A 23468-nucleotide genomic window follows, 5' to 3' on the forward strand; every position below is an offset into this window, starting at 1 on the left:
GCTGCTGTGGGAGACCCTGCAGCTGGGGAGCTGATTCTAGACCACTGCTGAGTGCCTTTTTATCCTGTGCTTTCTTCTGAGGAGGGCAGCAGAAAGCCTCAGGCCTCATCAGACTGGAGGTGATAAGAAGCTCTCAGGACAGCCTCCAAGGTGGGTAGGTGGGCGAGAGGCAGACGGCCTCACAGCAGCTCCCACAGGCCTCCCACCCTCTGGAGTCCTGGTGGATTATAGCTTCCTGCCAAGACTCAGATGAGCTGCGGTTCAGGCCTCTGCCTGCGTGGCCTGTGTGGACACGTGCGGGTCACTGGGGCGCAATGGAACCTTGAGGGCTTGTGCCCAGGTGGGCTCCATTTATGACGAGCAGACTTCTGAGAACTTGTATAATTAGGTTTCTTTCTTCCTTTTTTTAAAATTAAAGTATAGTTGATTTATGATATTGTATTAGTTTCAGGTGAACAAGCACAGTGATTCAGTATTTTTTGCAGATTATATTCCGTTATAGGTCATTACAAGGTAACGGGTGTAATTCCCTGTGCTATACAATAAATCTTTGTCGCTCATCTACTTGGTATAGAGTAGTTTGTATCTATTAATCCCATATCCTTAATTTGCCCCCCCGCCTTCCCTCTCTGGTAACCCCGTGTGTTTTCTATGTCTGTGAGTCTGTTTTGCATATACATTCGTTTGTATTATTTTTTACATTCCACGTGTAAGTGATATCATATAGTATTTGTCTTTGACTTATTTCACTGAGCATAATACCAAGTCCATCCATGTTGCTGCAAATGGCAGTAGTTCATTCTTTTTTATGGCCGAGTCATATTCTATTGTATGCATATATATATATATATATATATATATATATATATACACCACATCTTTTTTTTTTAATTTATTTATTTTTGGCTGCGTTGGGTCTTTGTTGCTGCCCGGGCTTTCTCCAGTTGTGGCGAGCAGGGGCTACTCTTGGTTGCAGTGCGTGGGCTTCTCATTGCAGTGGCTTCTCTTGTTGCGGAGCACGGGCTCTAGGCGTGTGGGCTTCAGTAGTTGTGCCACGTGGGCCCAGTAGTTGTGGCTCACGGGCTCTAGAGCTCAAGCTCAGTAGTGTGCTGCACGGGCCTAGTTGCTCCGCAGCATGTGGGATTCTCCCCGACCAGGGCTCGAACCCGTGTCCCCTGCACTGGCAGGTGGATTCTTAACCACTGTGCCACCAGGGAAGCCCTGTTTGTTTGTTTGTTTTATAAATTTATTTATTTATTTATTTATTTATGGCTGCATTTGGTCTTTGTCGCGGTGCATGGGCTTCTCATTGCAGTGGCTTCTCTTGTTGTGGAGCACAGGCTCTAGGCGCACAGGCTTCAGTAGTTGTGGCATGCGGTCTCTGTAGCTGTGGCTCGCAGGCTCTAGAGCACAGGCTCAGTAGTTGTGGCACATGGGCTTAGTTGCTCCGCGGCATGTGGGATCTTCCCGGACCAGGGCTCGAACCTGTGTCTCCTGCATTGGCAGGTGGATTCTTAACCACTGCGCCACCAGGGAAGTCCCACCATGCTGTTTTTTTTTTGTTTTTTTTTTTAAATCTCATCACAGGTAGATGTGACACATTATTTTTTTTTTAACTTTTTATTTTATGTTGGAGTACAGTTGATTAACAATGTTGTGATAGTTTCAGGTGTACAGGAAAGTGATTCAGTTATACATACACATGTATCTATTCTTTTTCAAATTCTTTTTCCATTTTAGGTTGTTGCATAATTTTGAGCAGCGTTCTCTGTGCTATACTGGGTCCTTGTTGGTTACCCATTTAAAATAGATGCCCATCTTAAGCACAGGCTCCGGACGCACAGGCTCAGCGGCCATGGCTCACGGGCCCAGCCGCTCCGCGGCATGTGGGATCTTCCCGGACCGGGACACGAACCTGCGTCCCCCGCATCGGCAGGCGGATTCTCAACCACTGCGCCACCAGGGAAGCCCCCAAACTGTTTTTGCTTACTATAACTTGAAGTAAGTTTAGAAATCAGGAAAGGTAAGTCCTCTTTGGTTTTCTTTTTAAGTATATTTTTGGCTATTTACAGCCCCTTGCAATTATGTATGAGGATCGGCTCTTCCATTTCTGCAAAACATTGCAGTTTTGATAGAGATTACATTGTATCATAGATCGCTTTGGGGAGTATTGCCATATTAAAAATTATTCAGTTTTCCAGCTCTCAGGTCCTGCTTCCAAGATGACCAGGAAAAGAAGGAACAATAGTTGTGCCTAAAAGGGCTGTGGCAACATGCAGCCTACTCGTTGCACCAACTGTGCCCAGTGTGTGCCCAAGGGCAAATCCATTAAGTAGTTCATCATTCAGGGACTTCCTGGTGGCACAGTGGTTAAGAATCTGCCTGCCAATGCAGGGGACATGGGTTCGAGCCTCGGTCCGGGAAGATCCCACATGCCACGGAGCAACTAAGCCCGTGTGCCACAACTACTGAGTCTGTGCTCTAGAGCCCCCGTGCCACAACTACTAAGCCCCAGTGCCACAACTGCTGAAGCCCGCACGCCTAAAGCCTGTGTTCCGCAACAAGAGAAGCCGCCACAATGAGAAGCCCACACACCGCAACGAAGAGTAGCCCCTGCTCGCCACCACTAGAGAAGGCCCACGCGTAGCAATGAAGACCCAATGCAGCCAGAAAATAAATAAATAAACATTTGAAAAAAAAAGTTCATCATTCAAAACACAGCAGAGGCTGCAGCCATCAGGGACATTTCTTTTTTTTTTTAACATTTATTTTACTTGTTACTTATTTTTGGCTGCGTTGGGTCTTCGTTGCTGTGCGTGGGCTTTCTCTAGTTGCAGACAGTGGAGGCCACTCCTTGTTATGGTGTGCAGGCTTCTTATTGCGGTGGCTGGGACTTCCCTGGTGGTGCAGCTGTTGAGAATCCGCCTGCCAATGCAGGGGACACGGGTTCGAGCCCTGGTCCAGGAAGATCCCACATGCCATGGAGCAACTAAGCCCATGCACCACAACTACTGAGCCTGAGCTCTAGAACCTGCGAGCCACAGCTACTGAGCCCACGTGTCACAACTACTGATGCCCATGCGCCTAGAGCCCATGCTCCGCAATAAGAGAAGCCACCACAGTGAGAAGCTTGTGCACCACAATGAAGATGGTCCCCACTCGCCGCAACTAGAGAAAGTGTGCACGCAGGAAAGAAGACCCAATGCAGCCAAAAATTAATTAATTAATTAATTTAAAAAAACACAAGAAGCAGGGCTATTTCTATGGTTGGGTATCTGAATAAATCTTATCTGTAGCGAGTATAGACTAGAATGAGGGTAAAGCTGTAATTGGTCCAGCAGTTACCCATACTAGCCAGGATAGTGGAACGCTTAGTCACTTTTGTGGTCTGGGCAACGTTCATGTTTGGGGGATGATGGTGTGTCAGGGGAGGTTTGTTGGTTGTAACAAATGTACCCCTCTGGTGGAGGATGCTGATGGTGTGCGTGGAGGGGGGACAAAGGGAACTCTCTTTATTTTTTGCTCAATTTTGCTGTAAACCTAAAACTACTCTAGAAAATAAAGTGAATTAATTTTAAAAAGATGCTTGGCAAAGGATTACTGTTGCGAAGATATAGAGAATTCCTACAAACCAGTAAGACAAAAGAAAAATAAAACAATAGGAAACTGAGCAAAAAACTGAACTGACAGGAAGCCTGAATGGCCCACACACCAATGACAATATGGTCAGCCTCGATAGCAACTGGGAGAACGTAAAGTAAAACAATTGTAAATGCCTTTGCACATCTATTGGATCAATTTCCTAAGACGGCCGTAACAAATTACACAAACTTGGTGGCTTAAAAACCAGATGTTTATTCTTTCACAGTTTTGGAGGGCAGAAGTCTGAAATCAAGGTGTCACAGGGCCATGCTCCCTCCGAAGTCTCTAGGGGAGGATCCTTCCCACCTCTTCCAGCTTCTGAGGGTTCCAGGCGTTCCTTGGCGTGTGGCGGCATCACTCCAGTCTCCGCCTCGTGTTCACATGGCTTTCTTCTCTTCTGTCTCAAATCTCTCTCTTCCTTTTTCTTATGAGGACCCTTTTCATTGGATTTAGGGCTTTCCTGAACAATCCGGGATGATCTCATCTCAAGATCCTTAACTTGATTACATCTTGAAAGACCACTTTTCCAAATAAGATCATATTCCCAGGTTCCAGGACATGCACATACCTTCGTGGGGAAGGGTGGCACCATTCAACCTGCTACACCCATTGGCAAAAAATAAAAAGTCCAACCATACCAAGTGCTGGAGACCATATGGAACAAGGGGACTGTCATACAATTGTCAACAGGACTTTTAATTAGTCTCTTTGGAGGCAGCATCCACAATCCTGGGAAAGTTGAAGATGTATGAACCGTATCACCTGTTTCACTCCCAGATACACACCAAGAGACGTGACCCAATGTTACTGGCAGCAATGTCTGTAATCCACAAAAAGGGAGCACTTCCTAAATGTCCAGCAGCAGCGGAATGGGTAAGTAAACTGTGGTGTGTTTATTCAACCACAGTATGAGTAAGTACGGATCATGGTGGGAAAACCTCAGAAACAGAATGTTGAGGAACAAAGCACATTGCAGAAAGATAAGAATATGACACCAGTGGTCTAAATTTTAAGCTATGCAAAGCAATCCTATGTAACGTTCAATGATAGCAGATATACACCAAGAGCACGATGACACTCACAGGGTGATAAACGTAAGGCAAAGGTCTGACAAAGCTGGGTGGTGTGTACATGAATGATTATATGCTATCCTGTGTGTTTTTGTATGCTTGAAACATCGCATAAGGCATAAAGAAAAAAAGAGGATTCTGTGTGTCCCAAATCCCAGTGTTCTCCATATTCTGAAGTTTAGAGCGGCTAAGAAGAGCTTGAGCTCTCAAGACCACACGTTTCCCTGGGTCCACGGTGCTAAAGCAGAGTGGTTCTGGGGTTTTCCCACACTGAGATTCAAGCCCGTCCTGGGACCACAGCTCCCCAGCTGCCCCTCTGCCCCGTGGTGTGAGGGGCATGCAGGCTCCTCTGGCCCTGCCTCTGCTCCTTGCCACACCCTCACCTGGCTGGGTCCTTGGGGCTGGAAAGGACACATCAACCTTTGTCCCTCCCACCACCCCTTAGGCTTCTCACTGCCTGCAGTGCTTTGAAGTTTCTGGAAGCATCCCACCTGGTCCGATAACTACCTCCCAGCAACCTTGTCAGATGGGTGTCACTTTTTTGCTTCTTTTTCCCCATTCTATGGATGGGGAGACTGAGGCTCTGGGCTTTCTGGACAGGGTTCGTTCCTGTCTGAAGAGCTTCCAAGTGGAAGAGGCCCGGAGGGATGCTGCCAGGGGCCCCCAGATCTGTCACAAACCTATTGGGTAGCTTTTCCCAGGAATGACCAGGGAGCAACCACCTGCTCCACCCAGGGAATCCAGTGGCAGTTTCTAAATCCATCTGAACTTTGAGATCATTTGGGAGCTGGTTAAAAACGCTGATGCCACCTGCTGGGGCAGAAACACAGAGTGAGCCCCTGGAATCTTCAGGTCCCCAGGGAGGTTCGAGGGTCCCTGAATTAATCTGTTGAGTCCCACTGAGGAGGCCGGGGTCCTGGAGTCCTGGGCACTGCTGTTATTTTTCCCCCCAAGAAGGATCCCCCTCACAGGGCACCCAGCAACTTGGCTCTCTCCCTGCTCCTACCTGAGGGAATAGAGGGTCCCTTTCTCCAGGCCCCGCCCACCAGGTGGAGAATCATGCCAGGTCCGTATCTTAGGCAGCTTGGGCTGTTCTAACAAAATACCACAAACATTTCTTTCTTGCAGTTCTGGAGGCTGGAAGTCCAAGACCAAGGTACCAGCTGATTAGGTTTCTCATGGGGGCTCTTTTCTTGGCTTGCAGGTGGCTGCCTTCTCCCTATAGCCTCTCGTGGCAGAGAGAGCCAGCAATCTCCCTAGTGTCTCTTCTTATTAGGGCACCGATCTCATCACAGGGGCCCCACCTCCTGACCTCCTCTAACCTTAATCACCTCCCAAAGACCCCAGCTCTAAATACCACACACTGGGGGTTAGGGCTTCAACATATGAATTTGCGGAGACACCATTCAGACCACAGGAGTCTGTCAGATCTCACTGGAAGGTCATGGCCTAGACCAGAGGCTGCTGCTCTGCCCTCAGATTTGTCACAGCAAATCCCTCACTCCCCTACCCTGGCTGGTGGTTACTTCCTGGAAAACACAGAAACCCCCAGAGGAAATCGCCCCTCATTCTCCCACCCCCAACTCTGCAAAGCCCCACCCCACATCCACACGCGCCACCCCCGGTGACATCCCCATCAAGGGGATCATCCTGTAAGCACCCAGCGTGTCCCTGGACCACCACTTGCTACCCGACCCCGCCTGTCAGCTGTCACCCATTCTCTGCTTCCCTAGAGCAGCAGAACCTCTTGAAAGAATCATCTAGGGTGGTGGCTCTCAACCGGGCCGATGTCATTCCCCTGGGGACACTTGGCAGTGTCTGGAGACCTTTCGAGTTTTTGAGGAGGTGTGTCCCCATAAGAGAAGCAGAAGGAGATTCGACACACACGGCGAAGGCCATGTGAGGACAGAGGCAGAGCTGGGAGGGCTGTGCTAGGAGCCGAGGAGTGCCAGCAGCCACAGAAGCCAAAGGGGCCAGGGAGGACCCTCCCCTGGAGCCTGCAGAGGGGGTGCAGCCCTGGCAGCACCTGGATTTCGGACTTCTGTCCTCCGGGACTGGGAGACAGTAACCCCGCCGTTTCCAGCCACCACGGTTGCGGCCGTTTGTTAGGGCAGCCACAGGAAACTCATCCGACGGGTTTGCAAAGCATCTTACAATCGTTTTATCCTGCGTTTCGCAATTGCTCTGGAGGTTTTGGGACATATTTTCATTGGCTTGCGGGTTATTCAGGCTGCTTACCGGTTCCATTCAGTTTAGTTTGTTTCGTTTTTTTGTTGTTTGTTTTTTGGCCGCGAGGTGAGGCTTTCGGGATCTCCCCGACCAGGGACTGAACCCGCGCCCTCGGCAGTGAAAGCGCAGAGTCCTAACCGCGGGACCGCCAGGGGATTCCCTAGTTTGTTTTAACAGGTTTACTGAGATACAATTCACCCCTTTGAAGTGCATAATCCGATGGTTCCAGGGAGGTGGGCCTCGTCGGTCACTAGCCCCCGCGCCCTGCTCTTAGACTGGACTTGCCAGCCCTGGCTTCCCTTCTGGTGTCTTGTGTGGCTCCCGCTGGCCTGGTTCCAGTCACAGCCAGGGATGATGCCCACGATGCCGGGGGGTTCTCACGCTCTGCCTGGAACAGCTCTCCACAGCCCTTGGCCGCGGGTGTTTTGGTCCCTTGGGACAGGCTGGGGGTTGCTGGGGGGACAGGGTCAGACCATACATGAGGGATAGCGGTGGGGCCTAGCGCATTCTGCTGCTTCCCAGAACCTAGCAGGTGCTCAAGAAAGGCTCGTGGAAACATTAGTAGCCAACACTTAAGAGCGCCCGATTTTGCGCCAGGAGCTATGAAATGTCTTGTCTATTCTTTCATCTTCTCATGTGATCCTCTCAAGAACCACGACAATTAAGTGCAAGTGTTACCCCAGGGAGGCTCAGGGAGGTTAAGTAACTTGCCTAGGGTCACACAGTAAACAGAAGAATAAGGGAAAAAAGGAACGAGGTGTGCCGCCCTGCAGCCACAGGTTCCCCAGCCTGTCCAGGCTCTCTCTGCAGCTGCCAGGGCCCCTCCCTCTGCCCCAAGGATGCCATTAGGAGCATGCAAATGAAGGAGCCCTGCAGGGTGGGGATGGGGGCATAGACTTGAGGACCTAGTGCAGGGGCTTCGGTGGGCCGCTGAGGGTGCAGGCTGAGGGCGTCCTGGAGGAGGCTGCCAGGGTCCCACTGATATTTTCATCCTGTAACCATTCTCCTTATCAGGTAACTTTCTGCCAGGCCCTCCTAGTGATCACAGAGCAGCCTGGAGTTGCCAGACCTGTTCCCAGGCTAGCTGTGCCAGGTCAGGGGAGGCAGCTGCCAGAGGTGCCGATGTATAAACCAGGAGGAGGCCGGACTACCTGGAGCTTCGGTGAGGTCAGCCCGGTTCCACGCCACTGCCAGACGTGGGCCCGCGACATCTGGTGGGGGGCTGCGCAGGCTCCTGGGAGGATTGGCCGTCAGCAGAGGCAGGGGTGAGATGGGCCAGGAGCAGAGTCAGCATACGTGAAGGCAGCATGTCAGGCAGAGAGCAAAGGCTCAGCAAAAGGATACAGGGTCGGAGCCCACACCTGCGGGGTACCTGGGGTCCCGGGCTGAGGGCCAGCAGCACGAGGTGCGGGGAGATGAATGGGATGTGAGTCCACAGGGTCGGGGGCCATGGTCCTGGGGCCTGGCTCAGCACAGGGAGGTGGGTGCTGCCCTGCCCCAGCTGTGTACGTGACCTCCGGCCCGTCATGCTATCTAAGCTTCACTCCCCCCGCCCCCCCGCAACCCCTGTGACAACCAGGAGTACCCTCGGAGGAACCCTCCATCCCTGGCCTCTGCTGGCCTGGCCCCGGGGGTAGAGGCAGACCCTGTCCTCCCTCGAGAGGCTCCCCAGGCTGGGGGAGGAGGTGGCGTGTGGACAGACGGGGGCCAGCCAGGCGTGGCCCAGGCTGTGATTGGGACGTGCCGGGGAGTTGGGACGAGGGAAGCTTCTTGGGAGGTTGTAGAAGCAACACTCACTGTTCATTTCTGATTCTGGAAGCATTGGATGCTCGCTGTAGAAAATTTGGAAGCTGCAGAAAGATGCTGAGAAGTCAAAAAAAGTGCAGGGCACACATTGATGCTGGTGAGGAGGTGCTGCAGGGCCACCAGACCTGGGACTGAAGCCACCATGTAGCAGCTGTGAGGAGGGCAAATCGGATCACCTCTCAGAGCCTCGGGTTGCTCTTCCTTACAACGAGGTAACAAAAAGACCTTTGAGGCTTAAATGAGACGATGCACGCTGAGCACTGGGCCCCAGGCGCCAGCTCTGCTTCCCCTCCCGCCTGTGTTCTCGTGCCCACAGAATAGATCCCAAATCCCTATGTGAAGGTCCTGTCAGGCTGCTGACCTGCCCAGTTGCATCTTGTTTCTCTAAATCTGCTCCCACAGGGCCTTTGCATATGCCGGCCCCTCTGTCCCGACGCCTGCCCTCCGAGGGCCCTGCCCTGCCCCTTTCCCACTGCAGTCGGGGCCTCTGCTGGGTCTCCAGCCGGCCTCTCCCAGGGCCTGCGGCACCCATTCATTTATTTGTTTTTGTTTTGTTCTGTTTTTAGTATTTATTTATTTGGCTGCACCAGGTCTTAGTTGCTGCACGCGGAATCTTTTAGTGGCAGCATGAGGGATCTAATTCCCTGACCAAGGAGCGAACCCGGCCCCCTGCACTGGTAGCACGGAGTCTTAACCACTGGACCACCAAGGAAACCCCACCAGCTCATGTTTATAATTATCTTGTTTTCAGTGTCATTATTGTTCCACGTCTAGACCGTGAGCTCTGCACAGGCTGGCTAGGTCTGCCGTGGTCACCTCTGTGGCCCAGGTCCAGCCAGGCCCTGCCTGGTCAGCAGCCAGGGCCCCTAGTCAGCCCCACCTCAACGAGCACCTGGGATAAGGAGCAAGGGGCAGCCGTCCCGCTCCAGGGCCCCTGGGTATGCGGCCGACCTCAGCCCCATTCAGCCGTCTGCCTCCTCATTTGACTGGGCAATGGTGGGGCTGGGATTCGGCCATGCACAAGCTAAGCCTGAGGCTGTCCCCAGGCACTCCAGGTGTGCACAGTGAGGACACAGACAATGACAGAGGAGAAAGTCCGGGAACCCCTGCCCTGCTTGCCTCACCTGGGAAACGTATGATTGAGCTGGGGCCAGGGTCCCTCGACAGACCTCAGGACACCTGGATGCCATAGCTCACCCCAGACTCCTCCACTCTGGGCCTTGATTCAGCCCTAGAGAGGCTCTAGGGAGCCATGGACAAAGTCAGAGCAGGGCTGATCGGACCACGAGCCTCTTGAACCCAGCAGGGAAAGCCAGGTGAGAAAGGTGATGCCGGCACTACAGGCAGAGCTCTGGGTCAGCCCTGCAACTTGCAGGCCTGAAGGGGCTCCAGGCAACCCTGGACTGAGGGTGGGCGCTGCCAGTGGTCAGAGTTGGGCCCAAAGCAGCCCCAGCCAGGCCCAGCTCCTCCAGGACGCACTCGGGAGGAAACGGCCCCCTGCCCCTCTCGGCCCGGAGCCTGGGCCTAGGACTGACTTCCCTCTGCCCCTCTGCAATCTGGAGCAGGGGTCTAGGTGGGGCCACCCCTGGGCCCGGCTGTGGGTGGGCACAGCTTGGGGCCCATTCCAGCCCAAGACATGGTGGACAAGTCCTTACTGAACACCTACTGTGGGCCACGTCCTCCCCCAGGCCGTGGGAAGGGGGGAGGGGATGGACAGTGCCGGGAATGAGGGCCTCACTGCCAGGCGGAGGGAGGCCGTTCTGCAGGTGTTGCCCAGGAACGTGCCCAGTCTCTGTTCCTATCTCCCCATACTCCTCAGCTTGGGTGGCCCCCTGAGCCGGGCACCAGTGCTTTCCCCGTCTTATGGTTCCTAAGAATAATAAGCTCAGCGGCCAGGCCTGTGCTGTACACGCCCATGGAGGAGTGCTGTCCCCACTTCCCAGATGAGGAGACTGAGGTTCAGACAGGAGGAGGGGGAGGTGCCGATGGGGACCCCGGCCCGCAGGGTGCCCACGGGGGACGTTGAGACCCATCTCACTCCATGGCCAATGCTCTGAGGCAGAGGTCCTGGGCTCAGGCCTGTGGGATGCTGCTGGACTCTGAGGATGACTCACATCCACACACAGAGAAAGGGAGACAGAGAGACAGAGACGCAGAGAGACAAACAGACAGACAGACAGAGACGCAGAGGCACAGGCAATGGTACGGTTTCGTGGCCCCAGCTGGGGTGCTCAGAGCACTTCCTTGCTCAAGGTCCAGGCAGTTTCCCCCAGAGGCCCTGCTGGGCTCCTTCTTCCCACCCCCATACCCCATCCCTCTCCACTCTCAGCCCCACTGGGGCTCCCTTGGGCATCAGGCCAAAGCCCGGATGGGCTCCAGGCCGCAGTCAGCCCTGCCGCAGGCCTTCCCATGGACGCCCCGCCAGGGTGAGCCCGTGGGCCAGGCAGGGGCAATTCCAGGGCAGCTCGGCCCAGGCCCAGGGAGAGTTGCTGACTTTCTCGGGACCTCTGTCTCCTTGTGGGGACTCCACTGCACAGGCAGCTCGAGGACTCTGGGGAGTGGGCTTTGGGGTGATCCTCGGTGGGGCCTCACTGTCCCAAACCCCAGCTCATGCCGCTGGACTCGGCCTTCATCCGGAAGGAGCCCTTGGGCCCGGGGCTCATCATCGCCCCCTGGAACGACCCCCATACCTATCCCTGGTGCCCCTGGTGGGCGCCCTCGCGGCAGGTGAAAGAGACCCTCCTCCTTCCTGCCCCCTGCCAGTCCCCCCAGCCTCGTGGCCTCACAGCCACCCACAGAACCAGGAAAGAGGGGCACCAGGTGGCTAAGAAGGCCTGGTTCCCATCTGGCCCACCATCCCCAGGCTGTGTGGCCTTGGGGCCGGCAGGGCAACTCTCTGAGCCATATTCTTCCCCTGAAGGTGGAGTGAGGCCCGCACCTGCCCTGCAGGTGTGAGGACTGAATGGAGACGGGGAGTGGCTACAACTTGCCGCCCCCCTCCTGCCCCGCCCCGCCCCGCCCCTCAGGGAAATGTGCGCTGCTGAAGCCCTCGGAGGTCAGCGAGAGCACTGAGAAGGTCCTGGCTGAGGTGCTGCCCCGATACCTGGACCAGGTGAGGGTGGGCCTGCTCCTTCAGCATCTGCGTCCCACACCCGCACCCCTGCCGGTAGGAGGTCCTGCAGTGTCCCCTGAGCCGTCTGTCCCCCCTTGCAGAGCTGCTTTGCCGTGGTGCTGGGCGGGCCCGAGGAGACGGGGCAGCTGCTGGAGCACAAGTTTGACTACATCCTCTTCACAAGTGAGGGTGGCCCCGACCAGTGTCCTGGGGGAGAGGGACATTGAGAACGGGATGGAGAAGGCCGTGGAAGGAGGAAGTGGTGGCCAGTGGGGTGAAGCGTCCCAGGTGGCAATCAACCCAGGCAGGTGGGCCTGGCACGGTGGGATCCGGGTGCAGCAGGGCAGGGGGCATAACCCAGGGGGTGAGCCAGGATGGGCTGGGAAGGTGGTGCCTGAACCATCTGGCCAAGGGCAGTTGAGGCTTGGGGTCAACTCTCATGTCCCCAGGAGGCCCCCGAGTCGGCAAGGTCGTCATGGCTGCTGCCGCCAAGCACCTGACACCCGTCACGCTGGAGCTGGGGGGCAAGAACCCCTGCTACGTGGACGACAACTGCGACCCCCAGACCGTGGCCAACCGCATGGCCTTCTTCCGCTATTTCAACTCCGGCCAGACCTGCGTGGCCCCCGACTATATCCTGTGCAGCCCCGAAATGCAGGCTCGACTGCTGCCCGCCCTGCAGAGTGCCATCACCCGTTTCTATGGCGAAGACCCCCAGAGCTCCCCAGACCTGGGCCGCATCATCAGTGAGAAGAATTTCCAGCGGCTCCGGGGCCTGCTGAGCTGTGGCCACGTGGCCATCGGGGGCCAGACCGATGAAAGCAATCGCTACATCGGTGAGTCCCGCCCTCCCTGCCACTGTGCCCACTCCCAGCCCACCCCAGCTAAGGCCCCTCCACGCTGGGGGCCACAGCTGGGCCCCGAGTCTGGGCCCAGCCTGTAACCTCGGGCCCTGAGGCTCCCCGACCCCACTGCTAGAGCCCAGCCTGGTCCACGGCTCTGGTGCCACGATTCTGTGACACCAGTGTTCCGCGTTGCCGTGTCTGAGCCTGTGACCCCACGACTCAGCCCTCTGGCCCAGGCTCTGGATTCTCCAAGCTCAGACCCCAGAGTTCTAGGGCTCAGGTTCCAAACTTCAGCCCCAAGATCTGCTGCTCCACGGGGCCATGACCCCAGGTCCTATGAGCCCACGATTCCTGGTTCTGAATTTCAACAGCCCGTCCTGAGCACCCGCTACGCTGTGAACAAAGCAGCCCCAGTCTCCCGGGCCGAACGGCTCAGAGCGTGACGCTGCTCCCCAGCAGGCTGGGACCCGGGACCTCAGGTCCGGTCACCCTCTGACTGTAAGACCAAGGCTGAGGGGTTCTCTGGGCCCCACGGGCCCCGGTCAGGCTGGGGAGCCCCTCAAGGTCACTTCCCGGGGGCTGTGGGGAGATCACCTTCCCCAGAACGTCCCTGAGCCTGGAGCCCTGGGTCCCGGGCCCTGCCTGCCCGAGGCCCCACCCCTGGGGCTGAGCCGTGCCCTGTGCCCGGGCAGCTCCCACGGTGCTGGTGGGCGTGCAGGAGACGGAGCCGGTGATGCAGGAGGAGATCTTCGGGCCCATCCTGCCCATCATGAACGTGAGGAGCCTGGACGAGGCCATCGAGTTCATCCGCCGTCGGGAGAAGCCCCTGGCCCTGTACGCCTTCTCCAACAGCAGCCAGGTGGGGCTGGACAGAGGTGGGAGCAACAGAGGGGCCCAAAAGGGTGAGACCGGTCACCTCCCCTTTCCCGGCCCACTTGTGAGGGTTAGGGCAGCAGGTGTCTCCAGTGTGGCTATAATCCAGGCCACTGGACAACAGCTCCCTGCACACAGGTGCCTGGCAGAGACGGGGAGCAGCGTCAAGAAGCTGGCAACACGTGGCTGGCCAACTGTCTGCCCTGGCCGGGGCAGCTCCCGCCCGGACGACGAGGTGCCCTCTCTATCTGTCCTGCCCCGGGGCGGCCCTCTTGTCCTCAGTCGTGCAAAAGTTCTGTGTGGGCGAGCAGAGCCCCTGAAGGGGGAGGGGGCAGAGCCAAGGTGGGACCCGGCAGGCAGAGCCAGGCTGGCCGCCATGGAGCCTGTGCACTGCTGCTGCTGTGACTCTCGGTGCCGCTTCTCAGGGCCACGGACTCCCCTCTGTGAGCTCAGAGGGGCGACACTCACCGGATCAGCAGCGGCCCCTTTGGAGGCAAGGAGGGCTTCATCTACCTGACTCTGCCGTCCCTGCCACTAGGGGGAGTCGTTGAGCCCTGCCCTCCTTCACCCTCCAGCCCCAACTCCCAGGGAAGCTCAGGTTGGCACCCCAGACCCAGGAAGGCCCAATTTTGCCTTCCCTCACTGTTGATCCAGGCCCCAGGCCTCTCAAGGCCTCAGTTTCCTTACCTGCAAAATGGCTCTTAGAATGGCCTGGCTTTCCCTGAGCTCCCTGCTGGGCGGTGGGCTGCTGCTGAACGGGCCCTCACTTCCGTGCCCATGCACACAACCACGGAATGGGCAGCTACCACAGCAAGTTCTCCTTCGACGCCTTCTCCCACCACCGCGCCTGCCTGCTCTCCCCCTCGGGCCTGGAGAAGCTCAAGGACATCCGCTACTCGCCCTTTTCTGCCTGCACACAGCAGCTGCTCAGCTGGGCCTTGGGCAACCAGCGCTGCCTCCTTCTGTGAGCACCCTGTCCATCTCCAGTGCCCCATCCCCACGACCCCCCTGTCCTGCTGTTGCCCAGGTGCTCAGTGGCCCCCCAAAGGCTGGTGTCCTGTCCAGGAACACAAAGATCCTGCTCCTGGGGCTTTGTCTGAACAGACCCCTGGCTGGGCAGGACCTCTGGGACATTAGTCCAGCCCCTTTCAGGGCCAAAGTCCCCTCTGCAGATTTGTTGACCCTCTGCTTGAACATATCTGATGACAGAGAACTTACCCCCAAGGTTGGGCAGCTCTGGTGGTTAGAAAAGACTCCCTCACGTCAGATCTATAAATAAGCTCCCAAAATACAGAGTGATTTCTAACAGCTCCAGTCACACCTGGTTTGGGGAGCTGGGTTTGTCTCACCTGAAGTGATCTGATCTTGAACTCAGGTCTGGCCAGTCACTGGTGTTGGCCTGAAGTGCGTTATTTACAAGGACTCTGATGGTGTGTGTGGAATCTATAGGAAGGAGTGCAATGGTTGATTAGTGATGTCTGCTATGGGCACAGGAGGGGGTTGTGCTCATGCTGGCCACATCATCATTCCTGCTCTAATCTCCCAGAGAGAGGTCAGGGCGGGCAGAATCTAAATCTGGTCTCTTCATCTGACACATGGGAAAACAGATTTAGAGCCAGGATAGGGCTGAACTGAGTTTATACGGTAAAGCAGGGCAGAGCCGAGTGACAGTGGGATTTATGGTCTCGTGGCCCTCATCTGGCTCACCCAGAGCCCTACCCGTCCCTGCAGTAGCTCTGTCACCTAGAAAGCTTGGGTTTGCATCAGTCCATGGCCATATTGTTACTGGGTGCCTTTGGGCATGTCCCTTAACTTCTCTGAGCTTTATCTTGTAGAATGGGGTTCCCACCTACCTCTTACAGTTGGTGTGAGTGTTAAATGTGATCATATGTGTCTGGGGCCCAGGGGCCCCCACCCCAGACATAGTAGAGTCCAGACTCTCATGTAAGTTAAGCCAGCATTGAGCAGAGGCCCTGGCTGCCGAGGTGCCCCTGGCCACACACCTCCCAGAGCTTCCCAGGGCTCTGTCACAGTCACGGTTTTTGCGACAGCAGCCTCTGCTTGTCCCGCAATCATGGCATGCTGCTGTCCCCAGGCTTGGGGGTGGTCCCAGGGTCCCTTAGATGCTGGTTCCACCCTGGGAACAGGCCACAGTCCAGAGTGGGTCATTAAGAAAAACAACAATATGGGGTGATTCCTCTTCCCACCCCCACCCCAGGACACTAGGCCAGCAAGAAGGAGTGGGCAGGGTGGTCCTGGGGTCATAAAGGAACACCTGATATGAGGGCGCTGTGAAAGGCTGACAGGAGGGGGTGAGCAGAGGCCAAAGTGGGACTCAGAACCCGGTCAGGATGGTAGAGGGACAGGCAGGGGCTCCAAAGCCGCTGGACAGGGACTTCCCTGGCAGTCCAGTGGTTAAGACTCCATGCTTCCACTGCAAGGGGCGCGGGTTTGATCCCTGGTTGGGGAACTAAGATTCCGCATGTCGTGGTGTGGCCAAAACCAACAGTAGCGGCAACAACAAAAAACAAAGTGGCCCTTGGGTGTGACTCCCAGGTCACGTGGCTCTCCTGAGCCAAGACTTACGATTTTGTGGGATGGTTCAGGTTCTGACCCCGCTCTGGGCCTCAGTTTCCTCAACTGCAGTGAAGAAGTTGGACCTTTGGATACTCACGATGCCTCTGCCCTCCATCAGGCCAGGGTCTGCTGCGCACGTGTCCGTTCTCCAAGCTTGCACCTGCCCCTTTGCTCCCTTACTCCTCACAGCTGCCCGGACCCAGGAGGGAGCCTCATTCCCATATCACAGGCAGGAGCCAAGGCCCAGAGAGGGCACTGACTCCCCAAGTCACACAGCTTGTCAGGGAGGGGTGTCAGAGCCAGTGGGGGCTGGGGGCCCCCTCTACTTCCTGGGCCTCAGAGGTGTGACTCAGCAGGCCCACCTCCACACTGTTCTCACTGCTGTGGCTCGCACACACGTTGGTACACGCAGCACAGACGTGAATACACAGATCCTCAGACACCAGCACACACACACGAGCTTGCACACTCAGTTGGGATTGGGGGCTGCTGTTCCTGGGAGCTCTTGCCCTGGCTCCCAGATGCCCTTCCATTCTATAAGCACTTTCTGAGGGTGTGGAGAAAAGGGAGCCTCCTATACTTTTTGTGGGAATATAATTCAGTGCAGCCACTATGGAGAACAGTATGGAGATCACTTAAAGAAACTAAAAATAGAGCGACCATATGATGTAGCAATCCCGCTCCTGGGCATATGTCTGGAGAAAACTTTAATTCAAACAAATATATGCACCCCAATGTTTGTAGTGGTATTATTTACAATAGCCAAGACATGGAAGCAACCTAAATGTCCAACGACAGATGAATGGATAAGGAATGTACAATGTAATGTACAAATGTACAATGGAATATTACTCAGCCATAAAAAGAATGAAATAATGCCATTTGCAGCAACATGGATGGACCTAGAGATTATCCCATGAGGTGAAGTAAGTCAGAGAAAGACAAATATTATATGATATCACGTATATGTGGAATCTAAAAATTAGTACAAATGAACTTATTTACAAAACAGAAGCAGATTCACAGACATAGAAAAAAATTTTATGGGGACTTCCCTGGTGGTCCAGTGTTTAAGACTCTGTGCTCCCAACGCAGAGGGCCCGAGTTCGATCCCTGGTTGGGGAACTAAATCCTGCATGTATGCCACAACTAAGAGTTTGCATGCTGCAACTAAGACCCGGCACAGCATAAATAAATAAATAAATTTAAAACAAAAACTAAAAAAACACACAAATTTATGGTCACCAAAGAGGAAGTGGGGGAGGGATAAATTAGGAGTATGGGATTAACATATACATACTACCATATATAAAATAAAAACAAGGTCCTATTGTATAGCACAGGGAAGTATATTCAATACCTTGTAATAACCTATAATGAAGAATTAATTTAAAAAATTAAAATAATTTTAAAAAGAATATATATATATATAAAACAATATTGTAAATCAACTATACTTCAATTTAAAAAATAAATTAATTAAAAAATATATATATACCTTCTAAGAGGGCGACGCTAGACCCCAGCCAGGGGAAGTGAAACTTTCCAGGACCCCCTAAGGCTGTCCTCCCCAGAGCTGGGGGCCCACCACCTCCTGGCAGGAAGCATTCTGGTCTCCAGCAACCCCCTAAATAGCCAGCCAGGGCTGGTGCTCAGACCCTTCCTTCCTTCCCAAGAGGCCCAGCACCCAGAGAACAGCAGAATCCCAGCAGCCTGGGGGGGCCTCTCAAAGACTGCAGCTTCTGCCTTAGAAAGCAGGGCCTCAAGGCCCCTACCCTGAGCGAAGCAGGGAGCAGGGACCCAGAGGGAGGCAGACACCCCACTGACTCGCTCCACCACCCCTGGCCAGGGGGTCGGCCGAGTCGCTCAACCTCCCAGAGCCCAGGTCCAGCCCCACGAACAGAGCGAATGGTAGCTGCCCTCTGTTTGCGGCGCCAGGGCCGTTGCCCATGAAGATTCAGTGACCCCACTCCCCCCAGCTACCCTACTGAGGTACCAGCAGGCCTGACAGGTCCCACAGCTCCACCTATGGGGGTGAGCAGGAGAGCAGGAAAGTGCAGGTGAGCCCAGCCCTCACGAGGAGTTGCCTGTGATCTGAGCAGCTGCAAAGAGGGCTGGCCTGGAGGGAGCCCCAGCTGCTGGGCCCGGTTCTGGAGCTGGGCTGACACCTCCTGGGAGGACTCAGCCTGGTCGTGAAGAAGGCCTGGGACCCGACGCCTGGAGGAGGCCCAGCTTCAGGGCCCCAGTGCTGGCACGCAGGAGGCACTGGTGACCTGACGGTCACTGCCCAGCAGTGCCTCTCTACTCAGGGACCACTGGACCACCCTCGGCTCCTGGGGAAAGGACAGGACTTGGGGCCACGTGCGGGGGACTTAGCCTTCATCCTTACCCCCTTGTCCCTTGAGAGCAGCAAGAGGAGAGTGGGCTCAGATTGGACACCTCCCAGGTTCCAATTCCAGTTCTGCCTCTAGTGCCCTGGGTACCCTTGGGCAGCCTGTCTGAGCCTCAGTTTCCACATCTATAAAATGGATCTAAGGGTCATTTCCAAAACAAAGCAAGTTGAATCATTTGAGTCATACCTGTCCCTGAAAACGATCAAAAACAATGAAATATTTAGAAATTGTTTAAACCACCAAAGAGCTGTAAAGCTGGGACCCCACAGCTCATAGCCCTTTAGGGTAAAGCGTGACCCAGGAGTGACCCTGGTCCTCTGAGGGCCGCAGGGACAGAAGCATGTTGCTGAAGGGATGGAGGGAGGGGGATATTCCTCATCTGGGTGGCCACCAAGGCACCATCTCAACAGGCAACTTGTGGTGGCCTGGTCTAGTGGTGGCCCATGGCTCAGCCAGTGGTGGATTCCAGGCCTGCCCTTCCTTGGCTGGATACCTGGGCAATGAACGGTCTGCACTTGGCAGCCCTCCAGGGCTCTCTCTGGGGGAGTAGTCTTCACCTCAGGCTTTAAAGAGTCCCTACAAGCAATTTCCCAAAGCCTTGTGCAGCTCCCCAGCGGGAGCCCCAGCTGGCCCCAGGAGGCGGGAATGCTGAGATTCCCAGAGGAGGGACCAAGGGCAAGAGCAGGGGCGTGGCCACAGGACCTGGATTCAGTGGACCACGGCAGCAGCAAGCAACAGTGTGAGGTAGAGGCAGGCAGGGAGACCCCAGCACTACTGACCTCAGGGTGGACCTCAGCCCATCACCCACTCCTGCCCCCTGCTCTCTACCAACTCAGCACAGACACTTCCTGCCCAGGGATCTCCTGGGCCATAAATACCCATCGTTCCAGGAGGTGCACATCCCAGCCCTGGTGGCCCAGGCAGCTGAGACCTGCACTGACAGGTAACCACCCCTTCTTCCCTAAGGCCCCTGCACCAGCTCAGAGGAGCATGGGGGAGGGGCAGGAAGGAACAGGAGTCGCCTGGAACCCGACACTCCACAGCCAGCTCCTGTGACACCGTCCACTTCCCCTGCTGTGCCCGGTTTCCCCATCTATAAAATGGGAGCACAGCCCTCTTGCTATAGGGAGTGTGCCTTGGTGGATCCATCTTCCCAAGTCTGGGCCCCTTTTCTCAACTTGGGAGAAAGAAACCCCTTCTCTCCAAAGGGAGCAGAGAAATGATCTCCTCAGAGAAAGGCAGGGGAGGGCAATGCTTACCCTCAAGGGAAGGGTGCCAATGGAGGGACTGCAGGCACGAGGAGGGACCAACCTGGGCCACTGGAGGTGCAGGTGGGACACCGCTGAGCTAACATCCAGCCACGGCTTTGGACAAGCAACCGCCCCGCCTGGCTTGGGCTCCTCAGGCCTCGGGGAGCTCACCGCCACCAGCCCAGCTCTAAGCACTGGGCGTTGTGCTGGCGCCAGGGTTGCCTAAGCAGGTCCACCCACCAGGTGCGCCACCCCACACGGCGACGTGCTGGCTGCTGGTGCCCTGAGAGGCCCTGCACCATGTGGCAGTGACCAGGGCTACTCACGGCAATGAGACAGCTAGCGCCTACCTGGCCGGCACTGGCTGCGGGTCCCAGGGGAGGTGCAGAGACTCAGCTTCTCCACCATGCCTGTGCTGCTGGCCAACCCGGTGGCCTCAGCCGCCTGCTGCCGCTACGTGGGCCATGACCTCAGTCATGCCTTCACCGGGTCCTTCCTCAGGTGAGCACCCTGCCCTGCTGCTACAGCTCCCGCTGGGGAGCTGCCCAAGGCTTTGGGAAATTGCTTGTAGGGACTCTTTAAAGCCTGAGATGAAGACTACTCCCCCAGAGAGAGCCCTGGAGGGCTGCCAAGTGCAGGGCTGCCAAGGGCCTCCACCTGCTAAGCTGGTCCAGTCCCTCCACCCGGCAGGAGGCACCCTTCTGCCTGTGATGCCCATTCCTCCCTTTTCAGTTTAGAGAAATTCAGATTGATGTCACCTTCTCCAGGAAGCCCTTCCGGATCCCAGGCTGAGACACGGCCTCTTCTGGGTTCCCCAGACCCAGGGCTTGCCTCAGATCAGCCCCCCACAGGCTGCGTTTACGCAACCACTGTTTATACCTTCCTTCAGTGGATACTGGCCGAGCCCCACCTCTGAGCCCCATCTCAGGCCAGCTCGGGTGAGAGAATGGGGTATAGGACTGAGGCGCTGTCCTCAGCTTACTAAGGACAGAGAATGGACTCAGCGACCACAAACCAGGAGGCTAAAGGCAGGGCTGGGGGCTACACGAAGCATCTAACTTGGTCAAGGGCAGTCAGGGAAGGCTTCCGGAAGGAGGCAGGATCTCAGCCAAGCCCCAAAGGATGAGTGTAAGTTAACCAGGTGGAGAGGAGAGGAGTTCCAGGGAAGGGCCCAGCAGGTACGAGCCCTGAAGGCGAGACCAGCACAGTGCTTGGAGGTGTGGCCGGCGTGAGAGCTGATGAGGCGGGTGGGCAGGGCCAGGCTGAGGGTTTGGGGCCGTGCGAGGGGGCAGGCAGCCACATGAGCCCCTGAGCTGCTCTGTCCCTCCTGCAGGGTCTCAGGGGCTTCACTCCTGTCGGCGGCACAAGGCTGCCCTCCCCCGCACCACTCACACACTCTGACCCTCTGATCACTGACGGAGACTGTCAGGGGCTGACACTATATCTTCGCCCCTGAAATGCCAGGGCCAGAGACCTGAACCAGCTGCTGGGGCCCAAGGCCTCGGGCCGGGCCTCTACTTATCCCAGACCTTCACAACACCACGGCCTCCCCTGGAAGGCACCTACGTTTATGCCACGCACCTGCGCCACCACCCATCTTCCTTGTGGATGCTGAATAAGAGACATTTTGAGTGATTTCTCCCACAATTTAAAAATTTATTTAATAAACTTTTATATTATATTCACTATGTGTCAGGCACTGTTTTAAGCACTATTAGCTGTTTAATTTAGACTTCAGGATAATAGGAGGAGATAGAATAATCCCTATTTTACAGATGGGGAAGCTGAGGAACAGAGAGGTTAAGTGACTTGCTCAAGGTCACACAGCTAGCAAGGCTTTGGACGCAGGCTTCACTATCTGTGCCCGTAACCACTAGGGTACACTTCCACAATGACAAGTGCCTTTCTAAGGTGACTGGTATCTCCATTTCTAGACACAGAGCCAGTTGGCATCTCAGCAGACACCCTGTTGCATTGATCGAGGAAGTGAAGGAGCAAGTGGGCAGGGCCATAAGTGAGCAGCATCTCTTAGGCAGTCCCTGCTGGGGTGGCCCGCACTGAGGCCAGGGCAGAGGTCAGCCCCAGCAACCTTGGTCCTTGGCTCTTCTCCCAGGACTGAGATTTTGAGCCACTGCGGCCTGGCGCACCCATCTTCCAGATGTTCAGCGGTGAGGACGTGCTCTATGAGGGGGAGTCCACCATGGACCCTGTGTTCATCAACGAGCTTGCCTACTACGAGGAGGGCATTGCCTTCCTCCAGACTGAGAAGCTCACGTTCTCCGTGCCTGCCCTGCCCGCAGTGGCCTCCACCCCGCCAGGGTCCCTGATCCAGGCCACATCTGCCCGGCATCAGCCCTCCCTTCTGAACAGGGGGTCGTGAGGCACAGTCTTGAGCCCAGGGCCCTCCCTTTGCCACCCACTCTGTACCATGTTTCTTGCCATATCCCCACACCTCCCTGCCTCAGTTTCCCATTCTATAAAATGGAAGATGTCCAGGGGTCCATGGTTCATGTCCTCTCACCTGCACGGCCCCTCTCTGTGACCTCAGGGTCTGGGGCAGGTCTGGCTCAGGGTGGTCTTGGACATTCTGTGTGTACTGGGGCCGGGGGTGGCTGTCTCTGTGCCCAAGCTTTTTCATCAGTGCCCAGGGGGAAGATCCCATAGTGTGTGTGTATGTTGGGGGGGACTTGGAGAAGTACTGTCCTGGGGCCAGCAGAGGGGCTTCCAGAGGCCATGACCCAGAGGAGGGCTCCAACCCCTCTGCATTCCCAGGGCCAGAAAGTCGATCTCTGTGTGCCCGTGTGTGTGGGTGTCCAGGCGTGTGCCTGCCCCAGGTGCTCCGTGGTTGTGTGTGTGTGTGTGGGGGGCGTCTGCACACACATGTGTTTCTGAGAGCCTCAGTACCTTGGGCATTCTTCCGGGGGATCCATATGTGGCTGGTGGCACAGCCCAGATGTGCATTTCCAGGTGTGTAATGAGCTCAGGGCTCATGGGGGCTCAGGGGGCATCAAGGCTGGGGAAGAGGTGCAGCTCGACAAGGCTCTCCCCACCCAGGACAGCCGTCCAGGCACAGGGATGCAGGGAAGAGGTGCAGGTAGGGCAGGTAGGGCAGGCAGAAGTCTCCTGCACCACCCAGGACAGAAGTCAGCGTCGGGGAGGGAGCGGGCACAGGGTCTGCGGCTGGGGTCCCCTCAGTCCTGCCCCAGGCACTCTCTGCAGGGTGTCCACAGCAGGGCTGAACTGGATGGGGTGGGATGATGCCTGGACACAGCCTCACACTTTCCATGCTCCACCCCCGGGGCCCACACCCCACCCCGCCCCGTGTTGAGAGCATCGCTCCTGCCTGACAGTGGGGCTGGTGGAGCCCAGAGCTCCGTCCTCTCCAGGCATCACTCTCTGGGCCCTCTACACCCCCGCCGCCTGGCTCAGCCAACTCCCCGCGGGCACAGCTGCCACGCTGACTTCTGCTATTGAGCAGCGAGATGAGAAGGTGGGAAGGATATGGGGGGCACCAGGGACAGGCTGGCAGGCAAGAGGGATGAGGGGGCAGGGGGCCAGCAGGCGCCCCTGGCAGGAAGGGCAGACTGGCCGGGGAGGAGGCTGTAAAGGGAAGCGTGCCTGTGTGCATGGTGTGTATGTGTTTGTGTGTGTGTGTGTAAGAGGAGCGTGTG

At 56.1% G+C, this 23468-nt stretch overlaps 2 protein-coding genes across 2 annotated transcripts; both read left to right on the forward strand.

The window, feature by feature from the left end:
• The first annotated feature begins 1652 nt into the window (after positions 1-1652).
• ALDH3B2 (aldehyde dehydrogenase 3 family member B2) lies at positions 1653-17851 on the forward strand. Its single transcript, XM_049713407.1, has 6 exons — positions 1653-8959; positions 11961-12042; positions 12309-12695; positions 13397-13563; positions 13716-13819; positions 14369-17851. Exons 3-6 carry the CDS (start codon positions 12335-12337, stop codon positions 14712-14714), a joined length of 978 nt encoding a protein of 325 aa, XP_049569364.1. The 5' UTR covers positions 1653-8959; positions 11961-12042; positions 12309-12334; the 3' UTR covers positions 14715-17851.
• ACY3 (aminoacylase 3) lies at positions 16767-22177 on the forward strand. The gene is given in 6 exon segments (XM_004278128.1): positions 16767-16776; positions 20086-20148; positions 20151-20298; positions 21262-21312; positions 21314-21341; positions 21911-22177. Coding segments are annotated over 6 exon segments (567 nt in total).
• Positions 22178-23468: the final 1291 nt, after the last annotated feature.

Source organism: Orcinus orca, chromosome 8, assembly GCF_937001465.1.
Source record: "Orcinus orca chromosome 8, mOrcOrc1.1, whole genome shotgun sequence".
Taxonomy (NCBI): Eukaryota; Metazoa; Chordata; class Mammalia; order Artiodactyla; family Delphinidae; genus Orcinus; species Orcinus orca.